Source organism: Oncorhynchus tshawytscha, linkage group LG26 (assembly GCF_018296145.1).
Source record: "Oncorhynchus tshawytscha isolate Ot180627B linkage group LG26, Otsh_v2.0, whole genome shotgun sequence".
In the NCBI taxonomy this organism is placed as follows: Eukaryota; Metazoa; Chordata; class Actinopteri; order Salmoniformes; family Salmonidae; genus Oncorhynchus; species Oncorhynchus tshawytscha.
Window position 1 is genome coordinate 24,810,941 of NC_056454.1, and position 27,950 is coordinate 24,838,890.

General features: G+C 44.0%; 2 protein-coding genes across 2 annotated transcripts in view; one reads left to right on the plus strand and one right to left on the minus strand.

Annotated features, from left to right (window-relative positions):
• Positions 1 to 478, minus strand: part of LOC112225026 (collagen alpha-2(IV) chain) — a 111,186-nt gene extending 110,708 nt beyond the window's left edge. Inside the window, exon 1 of the mRNA XM_042306328.1 lies at positions 314 to 478. The gene's annotated coding sequence lies outside the window, so the exon portion shown is untranslated. The remainder of the gene's footprint in view (positions 1 to 313) is intronic.
• A 69-nt stretch (positions 479 to 547) lies between these two features.
• The window catches only part of LOC112225415 (collagen alpha-1(IV) chain-like), a 64,026-nt gene continuing 36,623 nt past the window's right edge, over positions 548 to 27,950 (plus strand). The window contains exon 1 of the mRNA XM_024389376.2: positions 548 to 829. Coding sequence (XP_024245144.1) covers positions 758 to 829 — 72 coding nt within the window. The 5' untranslated portion in view covers positions 548 to 757. The remainder of the gene's footprint in view (positions 830 to 27,950) is intronic.

A 27,950-nucleotide genomic window follows, 5' to 3' on the forward strand; every position in this document is an offset into this window, starting at 1 on the left:
ATAAAATTACATTTAGAATATAAAAATGTTTGACACCGTTCGCCCCAAGCGTGCGTAAACGTTTGTGAAAGGTACCTATTTTTGGTGGACAATATTATTCAATGAATTGATTTACACATGATATTCATATACAAATAGATGCAGTTAGAAATAGCCTTCAAGAATGGTTTGGATTTGGAAAGCGACTTTGTAGGCTTTACGCCTGGGTTGTCATACCCCTGTAGGCTATTAAACAATGGAAATGGCAAAACAACATAAGACCTCTAGTCTGTAGCTATTGAATGAGACAACAATTAGCACAAAAAGCACTTACAGTCGTTGTGTGCACTCTTCCTGGGACGTGTTGCGCTGTCGGGGAAGAGTCTCGCGGCAAGAACTCAAATCACCGCACAGTTGTCCCGGTCGCCCGCTCACCACACTATCCTCAAATATACAGACAAAATTACCAAAAGACTGAGGGCAGTCTTTATCCTGTCTTTATCCTAACAGTCAAAAGTTGAAGTGGTCCTTTGTAACAGGGCTGTGTCCGTGCGTATGGGTGAGGGTGGTCGTTAATAGGGGGTGGGGTGGACGAGAAACAAGAGCAAGTTGCATTGCTCAGAAGCTCACAACGTCTTGGGCAAAGATGCAGCCCAACGCACTGCACATGATCTGCTGGTGATCTACATTCCCCCTGAAGAACAAGAACGTTTCAACAAGTGGTCTTTAGTGGGCATTCGGCACAGTTGTACATACGTTTCCATTGCACCCCATCTCAATGATGGTCCATAGTGGTACGCTGGTTCTGTTGGTGGCTGTATCCTACACTATATTTCGGACAGAGGCTAAGGTAAGGGCAATTTAACTAACGTTTTTAATTAACATGTACAAACTGTATTGTGTTACTACTATCTATGTGTCAACTTGAGAAGTAGGCTATAAATTGTGTGTTTAGAGTTAGTCGTTTAGTGAGGCACACTCATGGTGAGCTCCATGTCTCTCCAAGACAGCAGTGACCAGTGAGTGCGTGTGTTATGTTGTAAAATGTATTGAAACTTATCAATTTCTAATATTGCAATATATAGAGCTATGCAGTAGTTGTGAAAATAGCCAAACATTGTCATGTCCAAACTCAGGGTAGCAAATTCTTAGGACTTATCACCATTTATCAAGATCATATTGGACATCCAATGAATGCTTCAGAATTACAATTAAAAACATAGACAGATTTTCTTTGGATTTTTATGTAAAAAACAAACACAATTTAAATACATGCTCCGCATATATAAACATATTCATTATATTTTGGTTATTAAAATACTTACATTAGACATCATGATACTCTGAATGTAATTGATTCACTTTCACAACACATGCTGCTCTGACTTATTCTGGCATCCTACCTCCAGAGCAAGGCAGCATGGTCAGTCACAGGGTTTAATGTGGGTCTGAGAATCTCTACAGAGACATTATTCTGTTAGGAGCGTTCCGTTCTGTCTGTTTTTGACAGTAGCTTACATGCAGCTCAGTGACGAGTAAAACTGTATTTCATATTACAGTAAACTTAATGTAATATAAATACGGTATCATTATTTAGATATCAGTCACATTAAAAGATAATGCAAAAGGTTCAATAAATAAGCAATGAAATCAGTCAAAGTAAAAAGGGGGAGAAGGGAAATCAATGCATATTTCTTGGATGTTTGCTTTCATTTCGCAGTGTGAGTGAATCTAGCTTGAGATTGGGGTTTTTGCTTGAGTGGTTGGTATGGTTATATGGTTGACAGTCTGTCTGTGTCCTTTTGTTGGGGCAGGAGAAGGGGTGGGGTCTGGGCTCGCAGCAGTTGGGTAGGGTGGCAGTTAATTTGGCCGCTGCTGTATCCAGGGTTGGCGAAGGGGTTGATGCTGGGTCTGGTGTTGGGACTGGGCCCCCGAGAACCAGGATCCAGGAAAACAAGGGGCTGGTGCTGGGTCGGGATCTGGGTCTGTAGAGCAGGGGGAAGGACAACCTGAGGAGCAAACAGACACACAAGGAAGCCCTAGACCCGGAGATCAGTGGTGGCATTTCCCTGTGGCCTGCTCTCTCCGGGTGAAGGTCTGATGTTTGGTCTCATCTAGTGGTCTGGTGCTGGGACTGGTACTGGATATCGGGAACTGGGTTGGTGCTGGTATTGTGACTGGGCCTGCAGAGGGGAGGAAGAACAACCTGATGATTAAGCAGGCACACAAGGTAGCCTACAAGGTAACAGGGACACAGGCACTCCCCTGTGGTCCGCCCACTCTGGGTGAAGGTCTGATGTTTGGTCCCTCCTCTGCACCTTGTCTGGTGGTCTGCTGCTGGGACAGGTACTGGAAACTGGGAACTGGGCAGAGGGGAGGAAGGTCAATGATGGCACTCCCCTGTGGTCTGCCTTCTCCGGGTGAAGGTTAGATGTTTGATGCTCCGACTGGGCCTCCAGAGGGGAGGAAGGACAACCTGATGATCAAGCAAGCACACAAGGGAGCCCCTAGACCTGGAGGTCAGTGGTGGTACTCCCCTGTGGTCTGCTCCCTCTGGGTGAAGAATAGATGTTTGGTCCTTCCTCTGTGCCTCGTCTGGTGTTTTAGTGCTGGGACTGGTGCTGGATCTGCAGAGGGGAGGAAGTGAGCAGACACACCTGGAAGCCAGTGACTCGGAGGTTAATGGAGGCAGTCCCCTGTGGTCAGGTCGCTCCAGCCGTAGGTTGGTATCTTTAAGGCAGTGTTTCCCAAACTCGGTCCCCTGGACCCCAAGGGGTGCTTGCTTTTTTGTTTGGTTGCCCAAGCCCTACACAGCGGATTCAAATAATCAACTAATCATCAAGCTTTGATTATTTGAGTCTTCTGTGTTGTGCTAGGGCAAACAAATGTAACGTGCAACCCTTGGGGTCCTGAAGACCGAGTTTGGGAAACACTGCTTTAAGGGTTTCCTTCCTCAGTGCCCTTGTTGTGGTGGTGTTCTCTGAGTCTGGTCTGGTCTCTCCTTCTGTTGAACTGCTCCGGATGGTTGGCGGTTGTATGGTCCTGGTCTGGATGGTGGCCTGAGAAGGGCAGATGGGGGAAAAAGTAGGGGAAGAGGGCTCTGGGCCAGGGGGTAGAGGAAGTAAAGCCAAGCCACGGCAGCGTGTGAATATGTACTGTATGTTCATATGGCATACCTACTTCTGTATCTCTGTGCTTTTTTAATAGTTTGTAAATTAACTCTAAGCTTTCAGAAATGTATTTAACTATATAGAAGCCTGTGATCAGTTAATTTGTGTGTCAGTGTATATCTATATCAGCTGCAAGTGTCTGCACCATCCAACACTTCACTTCCCTACACTGACAGACAGCTCACATTGCATTTCTCTGTTACCTCTTAAATGTCCAGTGTGTCTTTTATCACAGCCCGGCTGTGCTCTGGTAATGTGTAGAGAATGCTGAACATGCAGCCCCCTCACCTCCCCTCCCATCCATAGGGACATGTCTATACATTTTCATTAGCTGGGAAGGCAGTGGTATATGGATGGTTAGGAGAGTATCACTGTCAAGACATAGACTGTTTGGACAGGTTGACTGGAGCCATAACTCCCCTATCTACTTGAAAGAAGGTTTAGAAAGGATAGAGGGCAGACATGTACATCAATTACAGTGTTATTAGTCTATTAGTACTTAAAGGGATACTTCAGGGTTCTGGCCCTTTATCTACTACCCCAGAGTCAGATGAACACATCCAGTATGAAGTTAAAGGTAGTTAGTTTCATGAGCCAATGCTAACTAGCGTTAGCACAATTCCTGGATGTCTATGGTATCTGCAAGCATGCTAGCAGTTACCACAGACTTTCAGTCATTGAGCTACCGCTAGTTAGCAACTTCCTTCAAACTGAATGGAGAGACATAAAAATGGTGTCCACGAGTTCATCTGACTCTGGGGAAGTAGATAAAGTGCCTCATTGCCAACATCCTGAAGTATCCCTTTAACACTGCATTTACATTTTTGATAAGAAGAAATAAGTCAATCTGTCCCACAGATTGATCTCTGTGTGTGTGTTTGTAGCAAGGTTGTTATAATTTTGTGATTCAATATTTGTTTTTATTTCTATTAGTTAGATTTGTATTTTAAATGCAGTTGCAGTTAGTTTTCAGACTTGATTTACTAGTTTTTGTTTAGTTTCTTTGTGATACATATATTTAGATTGTTTTTAGTGTTGGGGACAGAAAGTAGCTTATGCATGGGGGGGCTAGGAGTCATTTATGCATTGTAGGCCTATAGTACATTTTTTGGGATGTCACTTCTTGCCACTTGCAGTCAGTTAAAGTAATAAGGTGATGGGCCAGGATCATAGACTTGGATAGATATAACATCTCTGTATCTGTGTCATAATGGCGTCTGGGGAGACATTGAGGCCATCTCATCATGAAATAGTACATTTTCTTCTTCACAAGTAAAATTAATTGGCTGATCCCTCCTGATGACCCATCTGTCAACACTCATGCCAACCAGGTCATCAGGAGGGATCAGCCAATAATCAGCCAAAAACACAGACTTTTGGTCACTATAGGACTCCACACAACTCCATGGTCAGGACATAGGTTTGGTTAGGTTTAAATTCTAAAGCAATCTTAATGTGACTTGGATTCAAAGGATAAGTGCCTAGACTGGTGCAAGAAATAGGGTACAAGGAAACTCTTTGCCCATGTTTACACCAATCCAATGCTTTTTTAAACGTTGGTAGTAGATGTAAGAATAATCAGGTTCAACAAATGAAGTCATGGCACATTTAACCTGTTTCTGTAATATTAATCATGTATCACCGACTAACCTCTTCGGGTTAATAACAACAGCTGCAGGAAAAACATAATCAACACAACACTTCTTCACAAATCTATCAGTTGACAGCCAGCCAGCTTGTGTGTGTGTGTTCTGTTCAACCAAACAAGATTTTCTGGTTCATCTTCAAGCAGACCCTGAGTTCCAGAGAGGTGGTCCTTTGTTTTCTCAAGACTGATGACAGGCTGAATATTCCCTCCACGAACGCTTGGGATGACCTCAGACACAATATTTGGTGTGAATATTTGGTGCGAGGAAGCTATAATTCTGAATAACAGTGGTCGAGATGCTTGCTGAATTCAACATGCTGGCATCTTGCGGGATTCCTGCTGCTTTCACGGCTGTACTCTCTGATTTGCTGAAGTACACAAGACTCTGCTTCCCTCATCAGTGGCTCCATCTCTGTTAAGCAAAGTGCCAGAGACGCACTTGGGTCCATATGGCAAGCTGCTGCAGGGGTTGGATGGAAGTTGGCTGCCAGAGAATTCTGTATGCATGCGAAGCGCTCACACAGTGACTTCAGGAGGACCTGTGCCAACTGTTTTGCAACAGTAGATGACTGCAAGTGTGCCTCAAGGTTGAGAAGCCACGGCACCACATCAGACAGATTGAAGTTGGTCGGTGTGGATTGCGAACGGCTTCAGCAACTTCACAAGCTTCGCTAGCTTAGCCGAGTCGCTGGTCAGCAAGTTGGTCGGAGTGGATTGCGAACAGCTCTAGCAGCTTCTCAAGTTGCTCCAGCTTGGCCCAGTTGCGCTCTGTGCTCACCCTCTGATTTCTTTCCTGTTAGCTAGTGATAGTGATGCACAAGCTAGACCAATTTGAAACAACAGCATCTACTGATCGCATCAAAAAAATATACCTGCAATAGAGCATGTTGGGAAATATGATAATGATTGCTTTTGGCTTAACACTGGTTATTAACACTAACACATTGGTTATTTTACACAAATGAGTGTTAACTTACACTTACAGAGTTAATTTAACACCTGAAACTAAAAATGTTACACTGAAAACTTTCCCAGAAATACTCATGTTGGAATTCTGGTCTGTGATTGAGAACGACTGATAAACAGAGAAGAGAGAAGAGAGGGAGGAAGAAGAGGATGAGGGGAGCTTGGAGAAAAACATGTATGCTAGAAGTTTCCTATGTGCCTAAAAAATTATCTAGAGAAATAATGAGTTAGCGCTGATGTACTTGCTAGTTAAGTGAATGAACCGTAAAACCACAACTAACCACAAGGCATACCATGCTAATATGGGCCTTTTTAAATCAGTGTGTGTGTGTGTGTTTGGAAGGAGGACAGTAGGACACCGTACATCTGGACAGACTACCCCCCAGAGATTTAGAGGGCTGAGGAGAGGTGGAAGAGGGAGAGGGGTGGCGAAAGGAAAGGGGAAGGAAAAGTGAACGTGGGTGTGAGAAAAAACATTTGGCAGAACGTTTTGTGTTCTGTTGAATTTGATAGTGTTGCTGATTGGATGACACCATGGGAATCGAGAAAGAAAGAGCTAGAAAGAGTGAGGGAGAGAGTGAAGAGTTGCAACATTTTCTGCTCATCTGGATCTGCAGTATGGATTTACGTAAAGTGTTCCGACCCACCCGCGGGAGCTGTGTTTGGATCAACAGCAGGAAGCTTGTGATCCCGGCAGATGTTCTCTCCATACGCCCGTCGAGAATAACATAGTCAATAGATAAACAGATTTCTGTCTGAGGAACATTGGGCCTTTCAAAACAATTACGTATTTAGGATGCTCTATTTCGGGGTTGAAAAAAACCGACCTGGCCTGAAATATTGTGCCATAAGTTTGTCTTTTTCTCTCACATGTGTGTCCTGCCTTTAGGTTAATGTAAGTCCTGTGATACTGGTCAGTGGCTTGGCTGTGCTCCAGCTGTGTTCTTTTTTCCTCCGTGTGTTTATCGCTTGTTTCTTGAGAGGGAAAAGACCTTGCTAGTTACGTGCCTCCGGTTTGGTCTCCCTCTCAATCAGTGGGGCTAACACACACGCATATACTTACAAATCCTCTCTCCCTGGGCGGTCATGGTCAGTCAGGCCAGTGAGTCATCAGTCTCAGGAGGATGAACAGATTACTGGGTGGAAAAGATGTGTGTGTGGGATGGGGGGATTGGGAGAGTGGTGGGAATTGAAGATGAACTCCTCAGTGATTTCTAGTTTTTCCTCCTGTTTGGATCATGGTGTTCCCGAGGTCTTCCCAAGGGAGGAAGGCTGGAATGCCGAGAGGGAGGTAGCGGCACTTACTGCTGTTTATCTTCCTGCTCCACCGTGTGTGTGTGTGTGTGTGTGTGTGTGTGTGTGTGTGTGTGTGTGTGTGTGTGTGTGTGTGTGTGTGTGTGTGTGTGTGTGTGTGTGTGTGTGTGTGTGTGAGTGTGATTGTTTGCTAATGTAGATTGTTGGTTGAGAAGATCAGAGATCAGGGAACTAACCTCCAACAGACAGTATTGATATTATTTGGGGAAGTTTTATTAGTCGTAATATACGGGATACATATGCTATACACCGTCCAAAGAAATGCTTACACACAGGTCACACAAACAGCATATGCCTGACACCTGACTCCCTCATTGTAAAAATGCCTACATTTGTAGGAGGTGTTCGTGTGTGTAGTGTATGTGTTTTCATAGGGATCCCTGGGTGGGCTACTCCCAAGTTAATGCTCCTCTGCCCTCATTCTTCGAGTGTGTCAGGTATGCCCCTCTGTGTGTGTTCCTTCTCTGTGCCAGGCAGGGAGAGGATTAGATGATGGATAAGCACAGCGAAACCCCTCTATTCAGCCTGGTTTAAAGCTCAGTCTGATCTGCCATGGTACCACTAAAGCACATCTAGTTTTTTTTCCTCTGTCTCTCTCCCAGACAGACTGACAATAGAAATACCTGCCTCTCTGTCTTCTCCCACATTAGTAACTCTATACAGTTTATCAGTAATGTATTTAATATCACATATCCCAGCTGCAGATCCACTCCATATGCAATTGGCCTTATCCATAGGATTCCATACTCTATAAGATCCACTATGCCAACAGAATGAAGGTCCACTCTGTTTACATGAGGCCTAGTCTGTAAGCACAGCTATCCCAACAGAGTGGTTAGAGTGAACACATCCCAAGGTATTGTGTTGACATTTATGGGTGAAGTGGGTGAAACCTAATCCTCAGCTGTAGTTAATGTGTAACGATGTAATACATCCCCTCGTCTGACACTTGGGCAGCAGAAAGGGTGGGGGTGTAAGGAGAGAGGGAAGGAGTAGGGGGATGTAGGAGAAGAAAAGGGTAATTGAGAGAGAGACTTTAGTCAAGCTCTTTGGGTCTTGACCTAGTCTACTAGCCCCCCAGTCATCCCTCCCCCTTGCCTCAGCCCTCTCTGGTGCTCTGCTGGTGATTATAATGAGGCTGATGACTTAACTAGATCTGTTAAGCAATGTTCTGTGTTTTCACCTATTCTGCCATGCTCTGTCATTTTTAGACCCCATAGGTCACCCCAGCCTCTACTTACTAGAGCAGATATGGAGACCAGACCAGGATAAGGTTCAGGGGTCACAGTAACATCATTTATGAATCAGGCGGAATTGAAATGGGTGACTTAGAGTTACATGTGAGTAGCTCGGGAAGTTTTTGTTACTGGAGTCTGTGACCAGGTGAGTAAATGGAAAGCACTGTTTGTGTAATTGTGTGTGTGTGAGTGTGTCAGACGGATGGGTATTTGAATTGGCCTAAGAAGGGAACATTTGCTTAGTTTGTGTCCAGTCTCTAACACAACTTAGGACCTCTCCATGGCAACTATCAAAATTCACATCGGTCATGAGCCATTTCTCTTTGATGTTCTGTTTATAAATAATACTTTTTCAAATGTTACAGATAAACAGCACGTCTGTTTCTCCTCTGCCCCACATCTCCCATCAGTTTAGTTCATGACTAGCTTATTATCTATGTTGTGTGTTTCTAGAACACATTGGCTAGGTCTCAAGTCAGTTAACCTGTGACATTATTAAGTAGTTGTAACCTTTTCATGCTCTTTAGGGAATGTGAAGGTCAAGGCTCGTCATTAGGGATATTTCTCTGTTACCTTTCAACTTTCAGAATCACCAGGCAGATTCCCAGGCTCTATCTTTTTTTGTAATTTAGCATACACTTATGCAGTGCATACATTTAAAAAATGTTTTTGTACTGATCCCCCATGGGAATCGAACCCACAACCCTGGCGCTACACAGGACTGAATATCACCATACAAATAAAATCAAATGAATAGAAGCTTTCTGGCTGCACAGATTTGTAATGCCTGCCTTACACAGCACATACTGTTCTGTTGATGAATTGACAGCTGTCTGGATGTCTTTCTTGAGATCTGTCCTTCATAAGCCAGCACTCTATTTTTGTTTTGTTTTTGGCTTGTTTGTGCAGCTGTTTGTCTGTGAAGCTCAGAGAATGCAGTGAATAAGAGGGAGTGATAACTTACATACACACACACACACACACACACACACACACACACACACACACAACCCCCTATTCCCCACACCCCTCACGTGTGTAACTGGGTCACATGGTGAGCTCATGGGGTTAGCCCAGGGTTAGCGGTTTAGGTTCAGATGGGGAGGACCAGAGGTGAACCTCCTGACTTTCTGTCCCCTCTGAGAGAGATGTTTCCCCCTGTCCCTCCCTTCCCCTCTGAGAGAGATGTTTCCCCCTGTCCCTCCCTTCCCCTCTGAGAGAGATCATTTCCCCCTGTCCCTCCCTTCCCCTCTGAGAGAGATTGTTTCCCCCTGTCCCTCCCTTCCCCTCTGAGAGAGATGTTTCCCCCTGTCCCTCCCTTCCCCTCTGAGAGAGATGTTTCCCCCTGTCCCTCCCTTCCCCTCTGAGAGAGATGTTTCCCCCTGTCCCTCCCTTCCCCTCTGAGAGAGATGTTTCCCCCTGTCCCTCCCTTCCCCTCTGAGAGAGATCGTTTCCCCCTGTCCCTCCCTTCCCCTCTGAGAGAGATCGTTTCCCCCTGTCCCTCCCTTCCCCTCTGAGAGAGATGTTTCCCCCTGTCCCTCCCTTCCCCTCTGAGAGATGTTTCCCCCTGTTCCACCCTTCCCCTCTGAGAGATGTTTCCCCCTGTCCCTCCCTTCCCCTCTGAGAGAGATGTTTCCCCCTGTCCCTCCCTTCCCCTCTGAGAGAGATGTTTCCCCCTGTCCCTCCCTTCCCCTCTGAGAGAGATGTTTCCCCCTGTCCCTCCCTTCCCCTCTGAGAGAGATCATTTCCCCTTCCGTCACCCTCCATGACTGGGCCCCTTCAAATAGCTTTGATCCTTCAATATAATTGTTATTACCATTAGTCCATTATGTTGCTTTGGGGGCCTTTGCCATGCCTAAAACACTGTTTTCCCTTAAAAAATATATGGGGAAACACTAAGTTGTGTGTTGAAGCTGAGGTGAGGTTGGATGGACATAGACATACCTAAAGTAGAAAAGAGTCAAATCATCTCCATGTTTTGTCAGTGTTATGTTTTTAAAGTGGTAGACATACTAACCACCCAGCCCATGTCTAGAAAAATAGAGCAACATTTGTAATTTTGTTGTACAGAACATGCGGATACTGATACATGTTGAAAGGTCTGCTAGTGTAATATGGTTTAGTGGTCACCCCTTCTGTTGCCTGGACCATAAGGTCACGCACTCAAGCCTGACTGGTATATGGTTACTGTACTTTGCAACACACACACACACACACACACACACACACACACACACACACACACACACACACACACACACACACACACACACACACACACACACACACACACACACACAAACTGGTGTATAGTCACTTTACCATACATCAGAGATGTTATTAGTTCTTATGGAAGCATGGTGATTTGTGAGAGCAGATTCCTGTTATGGTCCTTCTCTCTGTCATGTGAGTGACTGTAGGCTCTAATTCACACGACCTGAGAACGCTGACGTAGCCATGACTGGTTCTTTATTCTGCTTTCCTTAAAGAACAGATGCTCGATTCATTTCTCTCAACGTTGCCCTACTTTTTGTTGTTGCCCTGTCGGCTTATTGGACTATTAATTTATTCAGCTTGATATGATTCTATTATATTGCAGATTTCCTGAGCGCTCTGTGGTGGTATCTGACAAGCTAAACCATTCATATGATGGTATATACTTACTTTATATCTCAATCTCTGACATGTACAGTATTGTCTTATAATACGCCCTCTATGCATTGTTGAGCCAGTGTGAAGGCAGATGTATCATTTTAACTGAACCTAGATCAGAGCCACATCAATCCCTGTCATCTCTATTCCCATCGCCTTCAACAAAGAACAGGCATGAGAACAGTGGTGCATGTCAGTTGTAGTGGGCGCTAATGTAGGGTTGTAGACTGGGTGTATGTGATCACTAGGGCCGGGACGATATAGTAGGGCTAGGAATTGCCAGGGACCTCACGATACGATATTATCACGATACTTAGGTGCCAATCTCACAGCTCACGATTCTGTATGTATTGTGATTTGATGTTCAAAACATATTGCTCTGTATGTCTGCTGCAGAGAGACGAGAGAGCATGAGAATTTATTTTGATCAGTCATTGCAATAAAAGCAAGGTGTGGACACGAGTCACAGGACTTGGATTCGAGTCTGACTCGTGTCACAAATGTGATGACTTGACTTGATAGAAAATAAAACAACTCGAGACTTGACTTGAAGCCTTGCAAAAAAAAAGCAGTCGCAAAAAAAAAAATTGATTGGCTAGTGAAATGCACACTCTGCCCTCTGATTGGACCAGAAATCTATCAATCATCAAATCAAATCAAATCAAATTTATTTATATAGCCCTTCGTACATCAGCTGATATCTCAAAGTGCTGTACAGAAACCCAGCCTAAAACCCCAAACAGCAAGCAATGCAGGTGTAGAAGCACGGTGGCTAGGAAAAACTCCCTAGAAAGGCCAAAACCTAGGAAGAAACCTAGAGAGGAACCAGGCTATGTGGGGTGGCCAGTCCTCTTCTGGCTGTGCCGGGTGGAGATTATAACAGAACATGGCCAAGATGTTCAAATGTTCATAAATGACCAGCATGGTCGAATAATAATAAGGCAGAACAGTTGAACTGGAGCAGCAGCACAGTCAGGTGGAAGTTGAAACTGGAGCAGCAGCATGGCCAGGTGGACTGGGGACAGCAAGGAGTCATCATGTCAGGTAGTCCTGGGGCATGGTCCTAGGGCTCAGGTCAGTTGAAACTGGAACAGCAGCATGGCCAGGTGGACTGGGGACAGCAATCAATCAATTCTGCGCTAATGTGGTGAACTACATTAGCGCAGTGAGAAGGTTTTGGGGGAGTCCTGTGAAACTGAAGGGGAAAAGACATAAAAAATTCATACATCCGAGGTGTACAGTTCATTGGGAAAGTACTCAGACCGCTTTACTTTGTCCACATTTTGTTACGTTACAACATTATTCTAAAATGGATTACATTTTTCCCTCATCAATATACAAACAACACCCCATAATGCAACGTTCGTCTGATGAAGAAGGAATGGACCAAAGCGCAGCGTTGTACGTGTTCATGATATTTATTGCAATCTGAACAATAGAACAAAAATAACAAAGTGAGAAACGAACAGTTCTGTAAGGTAATTAAAACTATACAGAAAACATAGAAATAAAGAAACTAGAATGCCCACCCTAGTCACAACCTGGCCTAACCAAAATAGAGAATTAAAAACCTCTCTATGGCCAGGGCGTGACAGTACCCCACCCCCAAAGGGGAGGGTACGGGTGGGCCTCCTTAATGGCGGCAGCTCTGGTGCGGGACATAGACCCCCCCCGCCTCTGGCTCCCCACTTTGGGGGCGCCTCTGGTGCGGGGACCCTCGCCGCCGACCCCGGACTGGGGACCCTCGTAGCGGGCCCCGGACTGGGCACCCTCGTTGTGGGCCCCGGACTGGGCACCCATGTTGGATGCTCCAGACTGGAGACCGTCGCTGGAGGGAGGAGACGCAGAGACAGCCTGGTGCGTGGGGCTGCCACAGGGCCCATCAGGCTGGGGAGACCTACAGGAGGCCTGGTCCTTAGAGGAGGCACAGGAAGAACCGGGCTGTGGGGGAGATCTGGTGCGCAGCCTTGGCACCACTCCTCCAGGCTGAATGCCCACTTTAGCCCGGCACCTCCAGAGTGCAGGCACAGGTCGAACCGGGCTGTGGGGGAGCACTGGAGATCAGGTGCTTACCACTCGCACCTCTCCACTTGGCCGAATGCCCACTTTAGCCCGGCACGGGCGGAGCGCAGGCATAGGACGCACTGAGCAGTCACAGCGCACCGGAGACACCGTGCACAGAGCCGGCTCAGGATACCCTGGGCCGAAACGGCGCACCGGAGACCAAGCGCGCTGAGCTGCCACAATCTGCCCTGGCTGGATGCCCACTCTAGCGTGGCACTTGCGAAGGGCTGGCATATAGCGCACCGGGTTATAGGCGTGCACTGGAGACACTGTGCGCTTTACTGCATAACACTGTGCCTGACCAGTACCACGCTCCCTCCGGTAAGCAAGGGGAGTCGGCGATATTCCCCAGCCTGTCTCCAGGGTCCCTCTCCGTCCAGGATTTCCCAAGTCCATGAATCCTGAACCCTCTGCTCCTCCTTACCACGCTGCTTGGTCCGCTTGTGGTGGGTAGTTCTGTAACGCTCGTCTGATGAAGAAGGAGTGGACCAAAGCACAGCGTTGGAAGGTGTTCATGATATTTATTGCAGTCTGAACACTAGAACAAAAATTACAAAGCGAGAAATGAACAGTTCTGTAAGGTAACTATACAGAAAACATAGAAATAAGGAAACTAGAATGCCCACCCTAGTCACACCCTGGTCTAACCAAAATAGAGAATAAAAACCTCTCTATGGCCAGGGCGTGACACATAATGACAAAGCAAAAACAGGTTTTTAGATTTTTTTTGCCGTGTGTGTGTGTGTGTGTGTGTTTTTTTATATATATATATATATATATATATAACTGAAATATCACATTTACATAAGTATTCAGACCCTTTACTCAGTACTTTGTTGAAGCACATTGGCAACGGTTACATCCTCGAGTCTTCTTGGGTATGACGCTACAAGCTTGGCTAACCTCTGGAGTATCTTCCATTCTTCTCTGCAGATCCTCTCAAGCTCTGTCAAGTTGGATGGGAAGCGTCACTGCACAGCTATTTTCAGGTCTCTCCAGAGATGTTTGAGCAGGTTCAAGTCCGGGCTCTGGCTGGGCCACTTAAGGACATTCAGAGACTTGCGTTGTCTTGGCTGTGTGCTTAGGGTCCTTGTCCTTTTGGAAGGTGAACCTTCGCCAAGTCTGAGTTCCTGAGCACTCCGGAGAAAGTTTTCCTCAAGGATATCTCTGTACTTGCTCCGTTCATCTTTGCCTCGATCTTGACTAATCTCCCAGTCCCTGCCAATGAAAAACATCCCCACAGCATGATGCTGCCACCACCATGCTTCACTGTAAGGATGGTGCCAGGTTTCCTCCAGACGCTTGGCATTCAGGCCATAGAGCTCAATCTTGGTTTTATCAGACCAAAGAATCTTGTTTCTCATGGTCTGAGAGTCATTAGGTGCCTTTTGGCAAACTCCAAGCAGGCTGTCATGTGCCTTTTACTGAGGAGGGCTTCCGTCTGGCCACTCTACCATAAAAGGCCTGATTGGTGGAGTGCTGCAGTGATGGTTGTTGTTCTGGAACTATTGACTTTTTTCCCCCTTCACTAGATGATACAAGTATTGCGATACTCGTCAGTATCGTGGCAAGGAAACAAAACACAAAGTGAATTTTACTTATTTAGGAAAACAGCTTTTTGTTGGAAACAAACATCATTATGTTTTCATCCAGACTAGAGCACCCAATATTTAATATACAGCAGGTGTTTTGTGTTTTCTTTTTTGCCATGGAAAAAAATACACAGCCCTAGTAATGACTACAGGTAAAGACAAACAGGGGAACTGGCAGCCCTGACTAAGCATCTAAGAGATGTGGCTGATATGGTAATAGTTTTAATGGTAATCAGCTGTGCTGTTCTGTAGTGGTGGCTGGAGGGGTCTGGGAGAGATAGGGAAATGGAGGAAGTTATGAAGCATCTCTCTCTCTCGCGCCCTCTCTCTCCCTCTCGCCCTCTGTCTGTTTACACTACCACTCGCTTTCCTTAGAGGCTTTGTTTTGACCTTTTTGTTTCCATGTGGACCTGGTCCCATGTCAGAGGTGATTGCGTCAGGGTAATTCCTTCCATGGCAACAAACACCTTCCTTACATGACCAGAAAAAGCCCTTAGGTGTTTTGTTGGGAAATGGAACAATGTATGTGGGCAAACACACACACACTTCTGGACAATGGAACTGCTTCTGTAGCTACGGTCCAAATGGCCTAGCAGACACCTGTATACTCCCATATGGAGTCACTGAGTCAGCCCATTAGTGTGTTCCTCTTTCTCTGGCTTCAGTAGAGTTTTTTGTTTCTATTTCAATAGATCTCCCAGACGGTTCCTTGGATAAATATTTAAACTGGTGTTTTTTTTTGCCAGTCCTAGTCAACCACAAGGATTTCAGAAGTGTCTTATGATGTTCTGATATTACCTTCTTGGACAATCCAAAACAGGGTCTGTTGAAGCCGTAACTCCCATAAAAAGGACATGTTTTTTACTGTCAAATCCCTCTTGATTCCACATCTCACATATTGGCTAACTTCTGCAATCCAGGAGTAGCTAATACCAGAGGACTGTTGCCAAATCCTTTATTCTGTGGTGTATTTATTATGTCTTGCAATGGAAACCATTTACCGTTAAAGAACCAAACAGAAGCAAACAGAGAAAATGGAATGAAACGGAGGGACCTACCTGAATATGTCAAGTAGAAACTCTTGTTTTCGTTGCGAAACGTTTTCCATTTCGAGTAAACAGTTTAGATTAAACGTTTTGCAACAGAATCTGCGTAATGAATACACCTCTGGTGTGATCATTGAAAGTAAACATGGGTGTTGGTCTGACATAACCTCTTGTCACACACTCGCTGACCTGAAGTTCCCGCCTCCTCCTCCTTGTTTGGGAGATGGGATACTTCCTGTATGGGATCAAAACACACATTATTTTTTAAATGTTTTGCTGAAAGAGACAGAGTGAGTGAGAGAGAACATGAGATACAGATTGTGTAAGAGAAAGGTAGGTAAAGTAATAGATTAATTCATGTGAGTGCTTGTTTGGTAGGGGGTCTCTCCCAAGTCACAGAGGTCACTGACACACACCCAGACACTCCTCATGTGCTCCCTTTTAAAGATTCCAGAGCTTTCTAAAACGAGAGTGAGGCAGACCCTTCTCCTCTTTGCCAGCTTAAAAGCCAAGGATAAGGGGCCTTCCCACTTAAGAAAGAAGGGCTTTCTCCTCCCTTTAGTCCACATCCTACATTCTACAGTAGTATACAGTCACACAGGAAGACAAGCCAGAGACAGAGCAGGGGTACTCAGACTCTCTCAAGCCTGCAGTAGCTCAAAGAGAGGGTTGGCTCGCTCAATAAAACAAAACAGCTCTCTCCCTCTCTCAATACCCTATTTGTTCATAGAGAGAAAGAGCAGACTCCAGAAATGCTGCTGTCCTCCTAAGCCACCCACTTGCTCCTTCATAGACTCTATTTCAAGAGAAAGGGAGAGACAAAGAGAGACAGCGATTACAGGAGAGAGCGCAGAAGTAACAGTATCTCACCTTCACATCGCACACTGTAGGGAGAGTAATCGCCAGTTTGTAGGTCAAGTGCTGAGAGTTTCACTGGGGATGATGGTGCTTCAGCTTCAGCCTCTTCTGATTTACTGGTGTTTTATAGGTCACACAACTCTCCATTATTCAGAGAACAGTCTCACAACACTGAAAACATACACAGATGCTAGTGTGTGTGTGTGTGTGTGTTTTATTTGGCCAGTGCAACTTTTATATAGAAGTGTGTATCAGTTTTATGAGTAATTTATTTGAGAACAATGTGTGTGGGTGTGTGTTTGTGTATGTGTGTGCGTATTAGTGTGTGTTGTATTCCTGTAGGATTGTTAAGGAATGTTTATTATTTTATTGTGTGCAACAATAACCGCCCAAAAGTAATGATGCGTAGGCACACAAACAGACCTCTATACAGCATCCATCACGCACATACTAACACGGACAAGAAAAAAAAAGATATACACACTATTTGTTGTGAATATGTGCTGTCTGTTGATTCAACTCAACTGCCATTACAAATAATACATTCTATAGATGCAGTAAAAAAGTCAATGGAACTCGACCAAAACAATGGAAATGTCATGGAAACGTGTGGGGGAAAGATGCATGTGGGGACCTTTATGGAAAATGTTTTTTTGGAAGTCTTCATGTGACATTTTACATGTGAAAACAAAAATGAGTCGCTATGATACACACACACAGACAGTGCTTTTAACATAGTGTTTTCAACTTAAATATTTGACACACATGACTACATTGTGTATGTCTATTTATATTATTTCACCTACATTTCTGCACGTTGGACTATAAAAACTATATCACATTGATTCAGGACTAACATTGAAACAAGATAATATGCCCCACCAACATTGGACAACTATACAGAACTTTTTTAAAAATATTTTGAATCTTTATTCAACTAGGAAATGACAGCCTAGGAACAGTGGGTTAACTGCCTTGTTCAGGGACAGAATGACAGATTTTTACCTTGTCAGCTCGGGGATTTGATCTTGCAACCTTTCGGTTACTAGTCCAACGCTCTAACCAGTAGGCTACCTGCCGCCCCGATAGCCACAAATTGCTGAAATAAGTCAATTTAAGTCAATGATGAGAGTAGTCAGATGAACTTATAACTAAAACAACAGTGCAGAAGAGTGCCATTTGTAATGAATGTGTAGGTGAATGCTACAGCAAAGATCAGTGCACCTCAAATCCGAAGGATGTGAGTTCAAAAAGCTATAGTATATTAAGGATAACTTTTTTAAATGTTTCACTATTTAAATTTTGGACAGTCTGCAGCTCTTCAAAACTGGAATCCTACAGATAAAACATGTACACAACACTTATTAGGATTGTATTGTAATGTTCAGTACACGATCTTCTATGTATAACCAATAAGGAGTTTCATGCAGAAGAGGCGAGTATAACACGTCTAAATTCCATACACAACATTTTCATAGCGATAGCTCTCGAGAATCAAGGTGCCATCCCAGTAATGTTATTAGCCAACTAGTATAGCTAGGAGTCAGAAAGGCAAAGGGTTGAATGCATGCCAAAGCCAAGGTTATTTTCCATGAATGCAGTGCTAGGATTGTCAAAATAACACTTCTACAATCAATACATCTTTGTAGCCATAGCTCTCAAAAATCAAGGAGCCATCCCAATCTCCTCATTGCCCCCCCCAGCAAAATTAGCCTACATTTACGACTTCTAAATGTTATGTAAAGAAAACAAACTGCCAACTATATCCAAATTGGACTTTAGTCACCACATTGTGGGACTGTTACAATACATAAATCATGACAAATTTGACTAAAATCCACTTTGTTGGATCAGATTTGTTGAATATCCGGCATCCCTGTTCCATCCACACGGTCTGTGTTCCATTGACCTCTTTACTGCATCTATTCATAGGTTGCACATCTGTCACTCGGTCGCACCATGTCTTTTTCGTTATGTGTCGGACCCCAGTAAGACTAGCTGTCGCCATTGTTATGAACGTTCTCAAGCCGCTCCCTGCCGGCAGCGCCATAGTGGTGCCCTAAAGTGGTGATAAGCCCAGTCATTCTGGACGAATACTACCTACTATTTCATCTAAATTACACAGTCTGGAAATACAATGACATTGCCAAAGTAGTCAAATATTTAGTAGGAAATAACTTTGCCAGCTTTACCATATTGGTCAAATTTACTTTAGACAGATGGCAATGTTGTCATTAGCTAGCAAAGTTTGTCAAGAATAGCTAGCAATGCTAACGTTAGCTAGCCACAATCTGGTGGCCTCGATTTTAGATTGCTAACGTTATAACCTAAACTCACGTAAACTCATACATCGCCTTGGTCCGTACAATTGCCCTTATTTTAGTGCCCCAAAAACGTAATACATCCAGATCAACTGTAATGTCAATACCATTGTAAAGCACAATTTCTCCCCTTTCCAACAGAATCAATTACATGACCTAAATGCTGCCCGTTTCTGCATAATTCAAGCAGGAAATGAGACCCGTTGGTGGTTGTTGTCCTTGATGATCTTTATGGCCTTCCTGTGACATCGGTTGGTGTAGGTGTCCTGTAGGTGAAATTAGGTTTAAAACAGCAAAAGAAAACTCTGGCCCATGCAGAATGTGTAGAATTACAGGAAATTAGCTTTTAAACTGCTAATGTTCTCGCCACCAACAAGAGATGTGTGAACAGTTGCGAGGGTTGCGAGGTGGGGGTTTATTACTACACTGATAAATGACATTATCCATCCGGATCTGCCACCTAGGACATTTGTGTGACCAGAGCTTCTTAAATAGTTATTGTGTAGCCCTACGTTAGTGCCTTATTGCAAACAGGATGCATGTTTTGGAATATTTTTTATTCTGTACAGGCATCCTTTTCATTATGTACAGTAATTTAGGTTGGTATTGTGGAGTAACTACAATGTTGTTGATCCATCCTCAGTTTTCTCCAATTACAGCCATTAAACTCTGTTTTAAAGTCCCCATTGGTGAGCCTGATGGGGAGTTTCAGCGATGAGACAAGATTAAATAACAATAATAATAATCAAATAAAGTCCCCATTGGCTTCATGGTGAAATCCCTGAGCTGTTTCCTTCTTCTCCAGCAACTGAGTTAGGAAGAATGCCTGTATCTTTGTAGTGACTGGGTGTATTGATACACCATCCAAAGTGTAATAACTTCACCCTGCTCAAAGTGATATTCATTGTATTTTTTTTAAACCATCTACCAATAGGTGCCCTTCTTTGCAAGGTTTTGGAAAACCTCACTGGTCTTTGTGGTTGAATCTGTGTTAGAAATTTACTGCTCGACTGAGGGACCTTACAGATAATTGTATGTGTGGGGTACAGAGATTAAGTAGTCATTCACAATCATTTTAAACACTCTTATTGCACACAGAGTGAGTCCATGCAACTTATTATGTGACTTGTCAAACATATTTTAACTACTGAACTTATTTAGGCTTGCCATAACAAAGGGGTTGAATATTTATTGACTGAAGACATTTCAGCTTTTCATTTTTTATAAATTTGTAAAGCATAATTCTACTTTGACATTATGGTTTATTGTGTGTAGGCCAGTGACAAAAAAATCTAAATTTAATCCATTTTAAATTCCGTCTGTAACACAACAAAATGTGTAAAATGTAATTGGGTATGAATACTTTCTGAAGGCAGTATATACAGGGTCAATTCCAATATCATATTTACAATGTGCAGGGATACTGGAGTGATAGAGGTAGAAACAGTGCCTTCGGAAAGTATTCAGACCCCTTGACTTTTCCAAATTTTGTTAGGTTACAGCCTTATTCTAAAATGGATTAAATAGTTTAAATAGTTTTCCCCCCTCATCAATCTACACACACTACCCCATAATGACAAAGCAAAAACAGGGTTTTAGACAGTTTTTTTGTGCTATTTTTTTTTAAATACACAACTGAAATATTAAATTTACATAAGTATTCAGACCCTTTACTCAATACTTTGTTGAAGCACCTTTGGCAGAGATTACAGCTTCACGTCTTCTTGGGTATGACGCTACATGCTTGGCACACCTGTATTTGGGGAGTGTTGCTGCATAGCCATTTGCAGGTCTCTCCAGAGATACTCAATTGGGTTCCATTTTCCTCTGCAGATCCTCTCAAGCTGTGTCAGGTTGGATGGGGAGCGTTGCTGAACAATTATTTTCAGGTCTCTCCAGAGATGTTTGATCGTGTTCAAGTGTGGCTGGGCCACTAAAGGACATTCAGAGACTTGTTCTGAAGCCACTCCAGCATTGTCTTGGCAGTGTGCTTAGGGTCATTGTCCTGTTGGAAGGAGAACCTTTGCCCCAGTCTGAAGTCCTGAGCGCTCTGAAGCAGGTTTTCATCAAGGCTCTCTCTGTACTTTGCTCTGGTCATCTTTCCCTCGATCCTGACTAGACTCCCAGTCCCTGCCGCTGAAAAACATCGCTACAGCATGATTCTGCCACCACCATGCTTCACTGTAAGGATGGTGCCAGGTTTCCTCCAGACGTGACGCTTGGCATTCAGGCCGAAGAGTTCAATCTTGGTCTCATCAGACCAGAGGATCTTGTTTCTCATGGTCTGAGAGTCTTTAGGTGCCTTTTGACAAACTCCAAGTCGGCTGTCATGTGCCTTTTACTGAGGAGTGTCTTCCGTCTGGTCACTCTACCATAAAGGCCTGATTGGTGGTGCTGCAGAGATGGTTGTCCTTCTGGAAGGTTCTCCCATCTCCACAGAGGAACTCTAGAGCTCTGTCAGAGTGACTATTGGGTTCTTGGTCCCCTCCCTGACCAATGCCGTTCTCCCCTGATTGCTACAGGGGTTCTTCCTTTAAAAGTTGTGGTGTACTGCAGCACAGCTTGCGGGAAGCCATTGTTGCCAGAATGACGCAATTTACCACAATCTGCCACCATCTACCACAAACGGTCGCGCCATAAGCTCCAAACTTTTAAAGGTAGAACCACTGTAAGTTTGGCCGGGCAGCCAGCTCTATGAAGAGTCTTGGTGGTTCCAAACTTCTTCCGCTTAAGAATGATGGAGGCCACTGTGTTCTTGGGGACCTTCAATGCTGCAGAAATGTTTTGGTACCCTTCCCCAGATCTGTGCCTCAACACAATCCTGTCTCGGAGCTCTACGGACAATTCCTTCGACCTCGTGGCTTGGTTTTTGCTCTGACATGCACTGTCAACTGTGGGACCTTATATAGACAGGTGTGTGCCTTGCCAAATCATGTCCAATCAAAAGAGTTTACCACAGGTCAAATAAGGCTGTATGTAACAACATTTGGAATAAGTCAAGGGGTCTGAAAACTTTCCGAAGGCACTGTATGTAGAAGTGTAAAGTGACTAGTCATCAGGATGTATGAAAAACAGAGTAGTAGCAGTGTAAATTAATACGATTGTGTGTGTGTAGAGAGTCAGTATAAATGTGTGTGCATGATATGTGTGTTGGAGTGTGTGTGTGTTTACTCATGTTGATGGTGGTGACCACAAGTGTTCTGTAGTTACTACCATTACACCCTCAAATTATTCTCAATGAATTGCAATGGGTTTGTTTAATGGGATATGGGATTTTCATCAGCCACATTCTTTCACTCGTGAGTCTGTTATATAGGGAAATGTTCTAAAGTGGTCCGTACTAGCTGCAGTTTTCCTGACATCTGGCAAACATATGAGGTTTCTTTATTCACACACACTGATGTCTACACTGTGAGCGGGTCAGAAGGCCTGAGAATTTCTCTAAAACAATTGTCACATTTTCTCAAAGGAATGAGGAATTTGGCATGTGATAATTCCTGGACTTGCCTCGGACAGTTGTGTGTGTGTGTGTGTGTTTCAACAGTATATTTGTCTTGTACACTAATGGTTCCTACAGTAGAGTGCTCCTACTTTATCTACCATGTCCAGTGACATGTTAAAGAGCCAGTTTCCATGTCAATGCCATATGTTATCCTTCCTGTCCACAACTCTCTCCTATGGGTTTTAACAATGGACATTGGATTGTTTTGTTTCAGGGAATCTCCACATTCATTTTTACGAGCAGGTCATTATGAGTAGTTTGGCTTTGTTGTCAGTCACACATGTTTTGTCGTGGTGATTACACATTGGGCCAGTAGTTATCCTGACCATGTGACCTGACCAGGGGAAACGCAGGGCCTTAGTTCTACCGGGTCTTCTTTGACCTGGACCTGTGTCCCAGTCACATGTTAATATTGTGGTCATGCGTGAACATAGTGGTGACTGCTTGGTGCGTTCATTAACCTGGTGTGTGTGACTGGCAGGTGCATGTTTGACTGGCAGGTGCATGTTTGACTGGCAGGTGCATGTGAAGCTGTTTCTGTGGCCATGTGTGTGACAGGATTACACTTGTATTTTTTACATTGTGGCTCAGCGCTTTCCTGGTTATTGGTCAGAACCATGCACATCAGTATAATTATAGGACCAGTTACAGGCAGTAGACTATATATGTGTGTGTGTCTTGTTTTTGATTATTCATTATTTTTCTTTCATGTGGCAAGGTTTTTCAATGCATACTGCAGAAGCATCTGGTGTGTGGGTGTCTGCGTGATTGTCCAGGTTATATGAACAGTACACAGCAAATCAACACTGAGATTGTTGAATTAACACTGGAAGTATGAACCCGTATAGACACTGGGGAGTGTTACAGCCATAGGTTATTTCCAGTAGGCGTGGCTTATTAGGGGCGTGGCTTTTATAATTATTTTTGAGCTACCTGTGAGAGTAAATGTCATTCCTGTTGATTTTGTTAAGTTTTGTACACAACAATATAACATTAAATATTCTGATGGAAAAATATTATTTGCAACAAAGTGGTTGCCATACCTTTGGGGATATCACATTGGGCGTTGCATAGGCTTTTCAGGACTGCATAAACTTCTGTAAGCTTCATTAAAGCTACGAAGGTGTCAGTGTTTGACCGTAACATGATAACAAGTCAACAGACTGGATGAACTGGAATGACGTTAGTTCTCACGGGTGGCCAAAAATAACTTCCTGAAAGCCACGCCCCTACTAAGCTAAGCCACCAGTCTTCTGCTCTGACCCGCTGAGTCATATCTCAGCAAACCAACCCTGCAATTTTTAATTGAACACTGTTCAGTGTCTATACGGGTCAGCAGTTTCAGTGTTAATTTAACCCTAGAGAATTTGCTGTGTACATATTCCTGCAATGTAGATGCATACCTTCTGCCCCCTAGCCCAAGAGACATGTTTTACATTTAAACGGTGGGTTTCTTTCTGCTGTGTGTGTACTCTGTTTCTGCTATGTAAAGTCACTAAGGGAAACAGAAGGAAACAGGAGCTAGCTGTACAGTCCAGTCTACGTTTCCCATGTCTTTATTGAGTTTAACCAGAGGAAATGTAAGATTTATGTCTGTATTTAAGAACTAATGTACGTCTTTAATCCTGGTTGCAATGCTACTTAGCCATATGATGTGTGACTCGTTTTCTGTGTATTGATTTCGGCAGAGAGAAGCCAGCCTCTGCACACTGTGCCAAGCCAAGCACTCGCACGCACAAGAATGACACAAATGGCACGGCACAAGACACACACTGTTTACTGAACCAGTAGTACCAGCCAGTAGCCTCGTCTTCCAAGTAAGGCAGTGAGATCCTCCTGCACTCGTTTTCTCTCCTCCTCTCCCCCTTTCCTCCTGCTCTCTTCTCTTCTTCCCGCCCAACTCCAGAGAAGGCTAGGAATGTCATGCTGCATATCCCAGCCAGTCAGAGTGGGTAAAGGAAATATTCTCCTCTCCTCCCAGGCTGTCTACAGTTTGTGGTTACAGACAGTGTGGTCAACACAGCTGATGGTTTGAAATCAGTTGTAGACAGTTGAATGGTGTTGGTTGTGGTAATTTTACAAGTATATGACCTCATCAATCATACGTCAATTACAATGGGGGAAAATGAGGGAAAAGTGACCATAAAAAGATATTAGAGTGAAAAGAGATGTTCTGGATATTTTTTCTGGACTTTTAATAAAAGTGGTTGGATTGGAGACAAAGCATTGTTGGCGTGGGTTAGAATCAGAATGCTTGGAGCTGGTAACCTCAATAACCCCTTCTGTGGGCATTGTGTCTAGCACACACCCACACCCACACCCACACACACACAGCCTCCTTGATCTTCCTACTATCCCAAATCTGCTAGTCACCTGTGTGGAGAGGTGGAGCGTGCTGTACAGACCATGAAAACATCTCTGGAAAAGAGACATGGACCATAGCAGAGCACTGTTGGCATACCGAGCCACACCATTGGAGCATGTATTCTCTACAGCACAACTGCTAATAGGGAGACATCTGTGCACAAGCCTACCACAAACAACAACCAAACTGGATCCCTAGTGGCTGGATGTGCAGGCTTTCTGCAAAATGGATGAGGAAGGAAGGGGGAAGCAAGCAAAGAACTACAACCATCACCACCGCTCAAGATCACTACCAGAACTCACATCTGGACAGGAAGTTTGGATCACTACAGACAAACTCCAGGATCAGTTCTGAGAACAGCCCCAACACTGAGATCCTATTTGGTAGAGACTGACATGGGCGTATTCAGGAGTAATAGAATTCACCTCTGTCCTACTGATGATCCCACAGTGCTTTCACTAGATCAGGCAGGGTTTCAAATGCTCTAGAAAGGCTGGACTTGTAAAGACTGAAAAGAAACCTAAGTTCAGTATCCTCCGAAAAGGAACAGTTCAAATGAGAACAGAACAGTGCTGAGCTAAAAGGAGGAGATGTAGCATGATGAACTACACTACCCATAATGCTCTAGAACGCTATCCGGTGTTCTTTTTAGGAAACTGTTTATTAAGTTAACACTATGGTGTCCCGTCTCTATATTCTTACAGGATTCGGACATGTCGCAGCAGTGTGTAGAAGGGAGATTCCAGATGTGAGAAATGTGCAGGAAGGCTTGGTTAGAGGGAGTGTACAGTTGGGATAGAGATAGCACTGTGTGTGAACTCTGTGAGAAAGGGACAGATTGCTAGAGGCAGAACGTTTCCTATGCTGACGCAGTGAAGAGAATCGAGGATAGCCCAAGGGTGAGGATTCGACTGGGAGCCCTCTAGTGAGTTGGCCTGATCAACTGCACTGAGCCGATGGAGCGGAAGTCACAGAAGAGAGATGTGGTAGTTGCAGCAGCAGAGAAATATTTGGGTATGAGAGATTTTAATGCAGAATATCTACAATAAGTTTTGAGAGAATAGGTTCCATTCTCCCAGGCTGATGGCCTGGTGTAGGATCGTTTAGGGCCAACGTAGTGGAATGGGGTGGTGGGTTTTTGGGGATAGTGTATAGGTGCACGGTTAGATGGTGGTGCAATTTTCTTTCCCCTTTTTTTTGTGACCAAAATGTGCTATCTACACTCCGACCTGTGAAAGGCAGCAATACGCAGCACGGCGTCTAGTCTGCCGGAAATACACACAAAGAAGAAAAAGGCATTATTGCATAACACTGAACATGTTAATTCCCTAACACTGACCGTCTAACAGTGTCAGCACTAAGCACAGTGTTAATTGAACACTAAAAAGTGTGGACCCATATAGACACTGGCCCAGTGTTAAATTTAACACTGGAGAATTTGCTTTGTGGAAAAGGAATCCACTTTGAATATTTCAGATACACCCAAGTGCATCCAGGCATTTGGTAGAGGTATCTTCAGTGATACAATATTTTGCAACGGTTATCATCCTAGCTGTGGGAAAAGGAGCCAGACTACATCAGAGGTCATTATGGCCCATTAGAACATCTCACAACTCAGTAGAGACAGGGGGAACAAACCAGATAGTTGCACAACCTTCCTGTAACTCATTATCCTTTGTTTAAAGGGTATTTAGCGCAACAGGCTAATCTGGTGATGATCGAATGGTCCAATTGGATGCTCCATAGGTTGTGTGGTCAAACACAGTGTAAGCTGTCTACTTTGCTAATTCTAATAATACTGTAGTTGAAACTACAATGAATACACAAACCACCCCTGGGTCCGGAGAAAGGAGAGTTAAGTTATCTCCATGGTTTTCCCCTCAGTGAAATCCGTATCTGTGGGAAAGGAAGTAAGGAAGACCCCATCCCCTTCTCTGCCCTCGTCTCTCTTCTTTCCCCTTTTCCTCCATCTTTCAGGAGAAAATGCTAATGTCAGTGCTGTATGCATTCTGAGGCTGACCAGACACACACTCGGAGCAGGAAGACTTTTGTTTTAGTTTCTGAAAACAACAACAAGCAGTCTTCTTCCACATTCTGACTTCCTGATATGAGCAGTTGAGATAATACCCATAGCCATTCCTCTTCACTCCAGCTGAGGTGGTAAGGAGGAGAGCCATGTTTATGAATGAGTGAGAGCTTATGTACTTTCTGTGGTAGGACAGAGGAAATACCTTCAAGCCAGACACAAAACATTGTTATGACTGTCTACCATTGTATCTCATTCAATAAAAAGCTAAGCAGTGGTCTGACTGTCTATACCGCAGGTTCACAATCACTGTGTGTGTGTGTGTGTGTCTGCATGCGTGCGCATTAGAGGTCGACCGATTATGATTTTTCAACGCAGATACGATACCGATTATTGGAGGACCAAAAAAGCCGATGCCGATTATTAATCGGCCGATTTGTATTTATTTATTTGTAATAATGACAATTACAACAATACTGAATGAACACTTGTTTTAACTTAATATAATACATCAATAAAATCAATTTAGCCTCAAATAAATAATGAAACATGTTCAATTTGGTTTAAATAATGCAAAAACAAAGTGTTGGAGAAGTAAATGTGCGATATGTGCCATGTAAGAAAGCTAATGTTTAAGTTCCTTGCTCAGAACATGAGAACATATGAAAGCTGGTGGTTCCTTTAACATGAGTCTTCAATATTCCCAGGTAAGACGTTTTAGGTTGTAGTTATTATAGGAATTATAGGACTATTTCCCTCTATACCATTTGTATTTCATTAACCTTTGACTATTGGATGTTCTTATAGGCACTTTAATATTGCCAGTGTAACAGTATAGCTTCCGTCCCTCTCCTCCCTGGGCTCGAACCAGGAACACAACAACAACAGCCACCCTCGAAGCAGCGTTACCCATGTAGAGCAAGTAGCGTTTGAAACGCTATTTGCGGCGCTAACTAGCTAGCCTTTTCACTTCGGTTACACCAGCCTCATCTCGGGAGTTGATAGGCTTGAAGTTATAAACAGCGCAATGCTTGACGCACAACGAAGAGCTGCTGGCAAAACGCACGAAAGTGCTGTTTGAATGAATGTTTACGTGCCTGCTTCTGCCTACCAGCGCTCAGTCAGATACTTAGATACTTGTATGCTCAGTCAGATTATACGCAATGTATGACACGCTAGATAATATCTAGTAATATCATCAACCATGTG